Source organism: Malania oleifera, chromosome 3 (assembly GCF_029873635.1).
Source record: "Malania oleifera isolate guangnan ecotype guangnan chromosome 3, ASM2987363v1, whole genome shotgun sequence".
Taxonomy (NCBI): domain Eukaryota; kingdom Viridiplantae; phylum Streptophyta; class Magnoliopsida; order Santalales; family Ximeniaceae; genus Malania; species Malania oleifera.
In genome coordinates, this window is record NC_080419.1 from 25,924,057 (window position 1) to 25,934,581 (window position 10,525).

Here is a 10,525-nt window from a genome sequence, read left to right on the forward strand (position 1 = left end):
TATTCGGGATCTTATTTCTGGCACCAAGATGGATGGTGCCATTGCAGTGATGACTCCACTTGTCACAAAGGATCTTCTTCAGAGTCATAATGGCTCTTCTTCTGCTGATTTGACTGAGTACCGCTGAGTTATAGGAGCTCTCTAATATCTCTCTCTTACTCGGTCCGACATTACCTTCCCTATCAATAAGTTGACTTAGTTCATGCATAAACCGTCTCAGCTTCATTGGATTGCTACGACTTCAAAGTACGGCCTAGACCACTACTGTCCCCTTCGCCACGTAAACGTCGATTCGCCGACGACATATCGAGGATATCGAAAGGGGCGTTGGAGACATACGAGAGGCCCTCATAATCGTGGCTGCTGGACCACATTCTGATTTGAAGGCTAAGGTTTTTGGAGCATAATATGGTGGCTTGAACATGGGATATGTGCGTGGCGGCGATGATGGCCACCAATTTGGGCGTATCCCGCACCGCGAATCGGAGGTCTCTTATATAGGTGTCAAGTTTCTGATGAACAAAAAACTAAAGCAAAAAACTAAGAGGAAGAATGAATTTTTACTAGATGAATTAATTAGGTACATAAGAGGTATTTATAGAGCTAAAATACAATAATAGAAATAACAGAAAAAATAACTAATTTTCCTCATGTTTTCCTACTTTGGCATATACTTCTTTAGATTTCAATTCCCTTTTCTCAATCTGTGAGGCTATACTCCAACACCCCCCCCCCCCTCTCAAGATGAACATGTATATTAAGTATGTTCATCTTGCGAAGAGTGTGATGAAAATGAAGGGAGCCTAAAGGCTTTGTATATATATCAGCCAGTTGCAATCTGGAAGGAACATGAAAAATTTTAATAATGTTTTGCTATAGCTTTTCTCTAACAAGATGGCAGTCAATTTGAATGTGCTTTGTTCTCTCATGCTGAACTAGATTGGTACCAATAGATAATGTTGATTTACTGTCTGTATAAAGTAGTGTTGGTTGTTGGTGGCTGATGTTTAAGTCTTGCAAGGCAAAAAGGAGCCACTGAATTTCACATGTTGTTGTAGCAAGGGCTCGATAGTCTGCTTCTGCAGAAGATCTACTATTGGTAACCTTCTTTTTACTTTTCCATGAGATCAAAGAGTTGCCCAGGAAAATGGCAAAACCTATTACACTCCGTCTAGTATCAACTCACCCCACCCAGTCATTGTCCGAGAAGTCCTTTAGCTGTAGTTCTGATGAAGAGGAGAAGAAAAGACCTTGCCCGGGTGTAACCTTTAGATATCTGAGGACTCTAATAGTTGCTTGATAATGACTAACAGCTGGTTTGGCAAGGAATTAACTTAAAACTTGAACAGAATATGAAGATCAGGTATAGTGATTGTTAGATACAATAATCTTCCAATCATCCTTCTATAAGCTAAAGGATCTTCATAGAGATTAGAATCTGTTGTTGCAGGTTTAAGATTTGAATCCATTGGAAATGCAGCAGATTTAGCACCAAGAATTCCAGTGTCTTGAAGTATATCTAAGTCATACTTTCTTTGACAGATTGATATGCCCTTTTTAGACCTCGCCACTTCAAAGCCAAGAAAATATTTGAGTTCCCCCAAATCTTTAATTGTGAACTTGTCATGTAGGAAATTTTTTAGCAAGTCAATCTCTAGTAAACTTTCACTAGCCAATAAAACATCATCAACATATACTAAGAGTACTGTAAAAGAGGATTTAGATTTCTTAATGAACAAAGATTAATCTAAATTTCCTTGAGTAAAACCATAACCAAGTAGTGCAGTGGATAGTTTTGCAAACCATTGTCTAGAAGTCTGTTTTAAACCATAAAAGCTTTTGAGAAGTTTGCAAACTTTGTGTTCTCCTTTGACAGCTAATCTAGGGGGCAATTCCATATAAACTTCTTCATGTAAGTCACCATGCAAAAAGGCATAATTTACATCTAGTTGGTGAATATGCCAATTTTTATTTGCTGCTATAGCAAGAATCAACCTTATAGATGTAATCTTGGCTACTGAAGAAAATGAATCAAAAAAAATCTAAGCCTTCTTATTGAGTGTAGCCTTTAGCCACTAATCTAACTTTGTGCCTTTCGATAGTGCCATCTGCCTTGTAATTCGAAATACCCATTTGTAGCTAATTGTTTGTTTGTTTTTAGGAAGAGTAACAAGTTCCCAAGTTTTGTTTAACTCTAAGGCATTTAACTCATTTTGCATAGCAGCTTGTCATTCAAGTATTTTGGTAGCTTGTTTGAAGGTTTTGGGTTCTTGGGAAGCTAAAATGGATGCTAGAAAAGCTTTATGAGATGTAGATAATCGATTGACAGAAAGAAAATCAGAAATAGGATAGAGAGTACCTGAATTAACAGAACAACCAACAGAAGCAAATGATGGAACTGTATTTGAAACAGTAGAAACATTATCACAATAGTAGTCCTGCAAGAAAGTTCTTCGTTGTTTAATTCTTGAAGATTTTATTAGTTGTTGTGTGTTAGGGACAGATTGGTAGGATTGAGGAATATTATAACAATCCTGAGTATTAGGAAAAGAAGATAAATGAGAATGTAAAATTAAGTCATTAGAAGATATATTCTGATTTGTATGATTTAGAGAAGGAGAAGTTTGATTATTTTTTACCTGATCAAAAAAGAAAGTTGAAGTAGAATTAGTTGGAGGAAATAGAAAGGAGTGTGTCTTAGAATATGACATAGGTGGAAGAACTTTGAAAGGAAAACTATTTTCATGGAAAACTGTTTTCATAGAAAACTACATTTTTCGAGATGAATATCTTGTTTGTATTGAGGTCCATCAGCTTATAACCTTTTATATCAGAGGGGTAACCTAAGAAAAGACATTTTGTGGCTCTTGGATCAAATTTATGTCTGTGATTTGTAAGTGTTGAGGCAAAACAAAGGCAGCCAAAAACTTTGAGATGGGAGAGATTAGGTGCTTTGTTAAAAAACATTTCAAATGGTGTTTTATTTTTTAGGAGGGGGGTGGGAATTCTGTTTATAATGTGTGCAGCAGTTAACACACAATCACTCCAAAAAGTTAAAGGTACATTTGATTGAAACATTAAGGCTCTGGCAGTGTTTAACAAATGTTGATACTTCCTCTCCACAATTCCATTTTGTTGTGGAGTTTCCACACAATTTATTTGATGTATGATGCCATGATCATTATAGAATTGGGTTAAAGAAAATTTTGGTCCATTATCTGATCTTAATGTTTTGATAGAAACATTAAATTGTGTTTCTACCATTTTATAAAAATATTTAAGTATAGAAGGAACTTCAAATTTTGTTTTGAGCATATAAACCCAAGTGCATCTTGTGAAGTCATTAACAATAGTGAGAAAAAATTTATAACCAGAATATGAAATAATACCAAAAGGATCCCATATATCACAGTGAATCAAATCAAACATTTTATTAAAAAAAGGTTGAGATGCAAGGAAAGAAAGCTTTCTTTGCTTTGCTAAATGACATATATCACAAACATCTGAGGAACCAAGAGATATGGATGATTCTAATTGTTTAAGAAAAGGTAATCTTGAGGTAGAAACATGTCCTAATCTATAATGCCAGAGATCTAATTGAGGTTGATTAATGGCTGAAACAAAAAATGAAGAATTACACTGTTGTGGATTGCAGGTAGCCTCTTTTGAGGTAGTTGAAGATAAATGGTAAAGTCCATGCTTCTCAAATGCAATCCCAATCATCTTCTTTGCTGATTGGTCCTGTAAAAGGAAATAAGAATAAAAAAAAAATACAGAGAGATTAGATTCTTTTGTTAATTTGGAAACAAATAGCAAATTGAATGAAAAACTTGGAACACACAACACATTTTGCAAAAATAATGTTTTCGAGAGGCAGACAGTACCTATATGAGTAGTTGGGACAGAAATGCCATTAGGCAAATTAATGGAAGTATTAATTTGCTTGGTTGTAGAAGAATATAAGAGGGGTGAACAGATCATGTGATCTGTTGCACCAGTATCCAAGATCCAAGAGAAATTATGCTGTGAAGTTGAAGAAACTGAATAATAAGAATATAGTAATTTACCAGAGGATTGAGAAGTAGCAAGATTCACTGCTGGTGTAATTGATGGATTTGAATTTGCAAGTGCTAGTAGTTTAGTAAATTCCTCAGAAGTTAAAGAAAAACGTTGATTCCCATTACTGTTTTGAATGTAAACTTCTCTAGATGAAATGGCAGCATGGGCAATATAGGAAGATTTCGCTTTCCTTTAGGTCCAGTCCAACTAGGAGGGTAACCATGAAGTTGGAAGCATTTGTCCACTGTATGTCCATTATACCCACAGTGAGTGCAATGTAAAGAAGATTTCTTCTGCTTGTCTTTGGAGACCTTTGTCTGAGAAAATGGTTGAGTATTCTGTTTGACTAGCTGGGCATGAGTTTCATGACATACCTAATTGGTTAGTTGTATTTGACTTTCCTCTTGAAGCAACAAAGAAAAAACTTTAGCCATGCTTGACAATGGGAAAGCAAGAAGTAATTGACTCCTAACTGAAGCATAGGAATCATTTAATCCAACAAAGAACTTTAACACATAGTCAGATTGCTAGCGAAGTAGCAAGAAATCAAAAAGATTGCAGGTGCATGATGCCATTTTTCCACAGGTGCAAGTTGGCAATGACTTGTAGCCAACATACTCATCCCATAAGGTTTTGAAAGCACTAAAGTATTCAGTAATTGATGAAGAACCCTGAGTTATGAATATTTTTCAAGATGAAAAACCCTTGGGCCATCACTTCTCAAATATCTTGTTTTCAATTCCTTCCAGAGATCTATAGCAGATGCTACATAAAGCAAACTATTTCTAATATCCTTAGAAATAGAGTTCATGAGCCAAGAAAGAACCAAATTATTGACACGAAGCCAAGCAGTATGATGAACATGTTGATTTGCAGGAGGAGCAGCAATTGAACCATCAATGAAAGCTATTTTGTTCTTGACAGTTAGAGCCATAGTAATCGATCGACTCCAAGCAATGTAGTTGTCTCCCACAAAGATTTCTGAGACCAATAGAGAACTTGGATTGTCACTGGGATGAAGATAATATGGGCTTGAAGAATCATCTGAAGGATTTATAGGGGAATCAGCTGATAAACGAGAAGAATCTGAAGAATTTGGAGGATTTGATTCAGCCATTTTTCAAGAAAAATTCTTGAATTGCAGGAATCTGAATTGCAGAATCAGAAAATTCTTGAATTGCAGAATTCAAGAACAGAATTCCAGAGCAGAAACTTTGAGAGAAAAAAAATTTAGATCAGAATGTATGCAAGAATCGTAGGAGCAGAAAATTCTAGAGCAAAAAATTCTATAGGAGAAAAAAAAAATTTGGAGCAGGATAGGAAAAAATATATGTGCGGAAGCAAGAATCAGAAATCTTGCTCTGATACCATGTCAAGTTTCTGATGAACAGAAAACTAAAGTAGAAAACTAAGAGGAAGAATGAATTTTTACTTGATGAATTAATTAGGTACAGAGAGGTATTTATAGAGCTAAAATACAATAATAAAAATAACAGAAAGAATAACTAATTTTCTTCATGCTTTCCTACTTTGACACATGCTTATTTAGATTTCAATTCCATTTTTTCAATATAGGAGCGCAAAACGGAGGAGAAGGAGGAGTTTGCAGGGGTGACAATGGCGCCAACGATTGGGTTGCATCAGTCAGACAAGCTGAGAAGACATTGCACGAAACACTCTTGGACTGAGCGGGAAGAAACTATTGTCCATGAAACCTGCAACAGAAGAAAGGCGAGTAAGAAGATGGAATCCTTCATGGCGTTGGTGCACTGTTTCCTTTTTCTTCACCCCAAATCCAATCAAAGTTAGTAATTCTTGAGCTATTTTCTACTAAAGATTAGCCCACAGTATGAGCTTATGTCATCACGAGCCCATCGTCAGCATTTCTATTATTTATTTCATATATAACACAATCCAAGGTGTTATTGTGTAACCCCTTCTGATTAATTGCTTTTTTTTTTTTTTTTCATTTTTAAAGTTAATTTAAAAATTATAGAGACCTTTATCGGAACATGTGGCCTAATCTTCATAACATTCGGCACAATTATAGATATTTGAAGAGTATTTGCACGTTAATATGTTTCTCTCAACTTTTTTGAACTACTATTTATCTACAGGCAAAGGTTTTAACAATTTTTGAAGTTTAAGACTTTAAAGGCCTTTCCACTTTTAAATTAATCACAGCAAAAATCTGATTTTTGTTAGTGCTTTTATGGAGTATATGGTCTTCCAAGGTTAAAGAACAAAACTTAAACGATTCCAAAAAGTGTAGGCACAATAATAATCCATTACAGTGTTAAGATTAATGAATAAATGAGTAATCAAGATCACGATGAATAACGTAAATATGTCTTGATCATATTTACAATGTTGGAAAGTTCAGCACATTCAGGTGGATTATCATTGCTCAAACTTACCATGCTAATGGACAATTGGTCCACAAGTGATTCACTTAATTAGTCCCGCTTATCGTCATGTGCCCAAATGATAGTCATCTGCCTCACCAGATTGTCTAAGTCATTTCTCCGATATTTTTATCTTTAAAATTACTTAGGTCATGTTTGAAAATTTGAAAATATTAGAGATGGAAAAGGAAAATATTGCAACTCGACGGAATAATCTTTGAAGCAAATTTCACGGGAAGAATGTTTAGCAACTCCAAGTCAAGTAAAATCACTTCTTTTATTTAAAACATATTCTATACCATTGAAGCTAAGAGATCGATCAATACGGAAGCACAGGGATACTCTGTGCGTTCCTGAAGAAATTCTCAGGATCAACTCTGGTTTTCACCTCCACCAACCTATCAAAATTCCCCTTGAAATACTTCTCCCCGTAAACCTTAGCCGCCTCATAATCCGTCCCCTCGTCTGAATTCCTTCCAATGTCCAAGTCCCTGTAATTCAAGAACGCTTCCCTCGGACTATTCGTCACGAACGGCGTCATGAAAGCGTACAGATCCCTCACCAACTTCGTGTACAGGCTCACCGCCGCCGGCCCCTCTTCCGACCAGCCCACCAGGTACTGGATTTTCCACTTTATTCCAAATCTGTGCGCAAATGGAGTTTCCGATTCCCCAATCCTGCCCATCGCACCCCCGTATGGGCTCCACTGCATCTCCACTTTCTCCAATTTCACCATCTTTTTCCACACCGATTCCAACCCCGTTCTCGCAATCGGAAGTCTCACGTAATCCGACTTCTTCTTCATTGAAATCAACCACTTCGGTACTCTGTCCAGCAAAACCTCCGGCGGTGTTTCGATGGGATAACCGAACCAAGAAAGCACCGATTGGATCCATCGCATTTCGATGCAATCCTTTTTCTGCAAACCCAGTTTCGGAAATTTTTTATTCATCAATTCGAGGAGATTTTGGGCTTTTCCCAGGTACAATGCATAGAACAAAGCTACCACGGTTTTCCCTTCGGCGCCGTTGCCGTTACCGGTTCGATTTCTAACACTTAGCGCCACCCGAATGAAGAGTTTATCGTCAATCTTGTCGGCAACGTCCTGCCACTGCAAAACGACGTCGGTTAAACCCTCTTCGACGGCCCGCTCGACGCCGAAAGTTGTCACCGTCGTCGGAACCGTAACCAAATTGAGCGTCCAAGAAACGACGACGGCGAAACTGTAAGCGCCGCCGCCTCTAATCGCCCAGAAAAGATCTTCTCCCATGGACCATCTGTTAAGGATTCGCCCATTAACGTCGACTAATGTCGCGTTGATTATGTTGTCGACGGAGAGCCCGTAATTCCTCATCATGTTTCCGTACCCGCCGCCCGCGAAGTGGCCGCCGGTGCCCATACTGGGACATGCCCCCGCCGGGAACCCGAGGGTGCCGTTGCTCTCCTTTGCCACCTTGTAATAGATTTCGCCGAGAATCACGCCTGCCTGGACCACCGCCGTCCTATTTGCCACGTCGACGTCGATTCGCCGGAGATTCGACATATCGAGGATGGCGAAGGGGACGTCGGAGATGTACGAGAGGCCCTCGTAATCGTGGCCGCCGGACCACGTTCTGATCTGAAGGCTGAGGTTTTTGGAGCATAATATGGCGGCTTGAACGTGGGACTCGTGCGAGGCGGCGATGATGGCCACCGGTTTGGGCGTCTCCGGCGTCGCGAACCGGAGGTCTCTTCTATGGAAGCCCAAAGCGGAGGAGAAGGAGGAGTTTGCAGGGGTGACAATGGCGCCGGCGATTGGGTTGCATGAGTCAGACTTGCTGAGAAGACATTGCACCAAACACTCTTGGACTGAGCGGGAAGAAACTGTTGTCCATGAAACCTGCATCAGAAGAAAGGCGATGAAGAAGATGAAATCCTTCATGGCGTTGGTGCACTGTTTTCTTTTTCTTCACCCCAAATCCAATCGAAGTTAGTAATTCTTGAGCTATTTACAAAAACTATAAATATTAAAGAATATAATAAGTTCTTTTTTATTTCAAAAATAATTCTCTACAGCTCTTCATATCTTTCAATTGCATCCTAAACAATCATAAATCTATTAAGAATAATACGTCTGAAAATGAAAGCCAGAAGTAATTATTAATCGGTGTAAATTTAAATTATGTTATAGTGACGTTCACAATATCTACAAAAGATGAATTTAGTAAATTATTTTATTTTAAAATTTAAATAAATTTTTATAATTTCTTTTATTCCTTAATTAAGGTCGGTCCGCCTTACTTTCTTTTTTTTTTTTTTACGCAAAATTGTTGATTCAATAAATTTAAAAAATTGTAATTTAAATAATGCTTAAAAATGATAAAGTTTTTTCAATAACCCATCCCAATCTTAATCAAGACAAAGTTTGATTTTAAGTGCTTTTATTTTTAAAAACTATTTTTAACTTTTAAACAAACTTTAAAATAGATAAAACAAAATATAGGTGATCAATTTTCTTTAATAGAGAAACATATAAAAACAAAGTTTGATTTTTACATTTGCAACATGCATTTTAAAAAGGTGTTTCATTCAAACCCGAAAAATTATATAAGGGACCCCCTCCACATGTGCCAGTGTGCCTATTTCATAAATTATACACTTATTAAAATACATATAAAAGAAAACTTAACAAGACCAAGTTTTCATGAATTCTCATGTGCAACTATGCATCCACACACTTTCATGTAAACTCACACATGCATACACCCATTTTTCACATAAACCCTCACCATTTTCCATATAAAATCTTTTAATGTATGCACTAGTAGGGGTGTATTCAAGTAGAGATGAGTTGACAGAGTAATATACACGAACTTAACTTGCCTAAAAACTGTTTAACTTGAAAATTGATTCGAATTTGATCAATCTCAAAACTATTAACTTGGATTTGACTCGGTTATAAGTTCTTAAACTCAAGTTCGATCAACTCGATTTATGCTACACCTATACAAACCCCCTGAGCTGGGCTCTCTGCCATTATTTTTTTAGGTTTTAAAGTAGGGTTTTGTAGGTTTATTTTGGGAGATGGAGGAGGAGGTCTTCTCCAGGGGCCGCGAGCAACAGGAGGACTTCTCTCTCAACTCCACGGCCATTCTACTCTCTCTCTCTCTCTCTCTCTCTCTCTCTCTCTCTCTCTCTCTCTCTCTTATCTTGTCTTTTTATTTTATTGACATTGTTCTGAATAGTTTATTGTTGGTTTTGTTCCTTTATTTTTATTTAGTTTATTATTTTGAAGGAGTATGGTTGAATTAAAGTGTTCCTTTACTTTTATCCACTTAGTTCATAGTTATGAATGAGTTTTTGTTGCTCTAATTTGTTCCATTAGTTTTGTTGTCATTTATTTTTGCAATGAGTTATTGTGAAATTAATTTGATCCGAAAATTTTGAATTGCAAATATGAGTGGCTAAGTTCTACAACTTGGGTTGTAGTTCGATGTCGGTTGCTTTCCATGATTTATTAATTTCCTTCAATGTTATTGTTAAACTTTTATTTGGCTAAAACCAAAAATTGAAGGCAACATTGATAAATCACTTACTCTTATTTCTTATTTTGTTGTTGACGTGAGTCACAACAAAATCTTAATTTAATATAGGATTTTCATAAATTAATTTTTACATGAAATTCAGTTGATGCTTAATGAGAGTATTTATTTTATTCCGTTTGGATGTGGCAAATTTACTCGAGCTCTAATTTGAATATTTCATCTTATTAATGTCTTGATTGGATTGACAAGAAGAGCAAAAAAGTCGAGGAAATTAGTAAATGGTGGAAGCAAAAAGGACATTGAACTCGTAACCCAAGTGTTCGATAAATTGTTTCAGTGAATCTATTTTGTTTATTGCTGTATTTAGGGTTTATATTTTTTTTTGCAATCTTGGTAAATGTTCAATTTCATTTTAACATTTTTCTCAAGTACTTTCCATCTTGTTTACTGTTTTCATAAACATTAAAAAAAATCCAAAAAGAATTTCACATAGCATTTTTCATCAACAGGTTTTCACTAAACTTCTACAAATACTTT

The 10,525-nt window shown here is 36.5% G+C and overlaps 1 protein-coding gene across 1 annotated transcript; it reads right to left on the reverse strand.

The window, feature by feature from the left end:
• Positions 1-6,783: 6,783 nt before the first annotated feature.
• Positions 6,784-8,385, reverse strand: LOC131151219 (berberine bridge enzyme-like 8). Its single transcript, XM_058102471.1, has one exon. It carries the CDS (start codon positions 8,383-8,385, stop codon positions 6,784-6,786), a length of 1,602 nt encoding a protein of 533 aa, XP_057958454.1.
• Between the last annotated feature and the right edge of the window lie 2,140 nt (positions 8,386-10,525).

Coding starts and splice junctions, on each gene's coding strand:
- LOC131151219 (XM_058102471.1), bottom strand. CDS start 8,385: ATGAAGGATTTCATCTTCTTCATCGCCTTTCTTCTGATGCAGGTTTCA.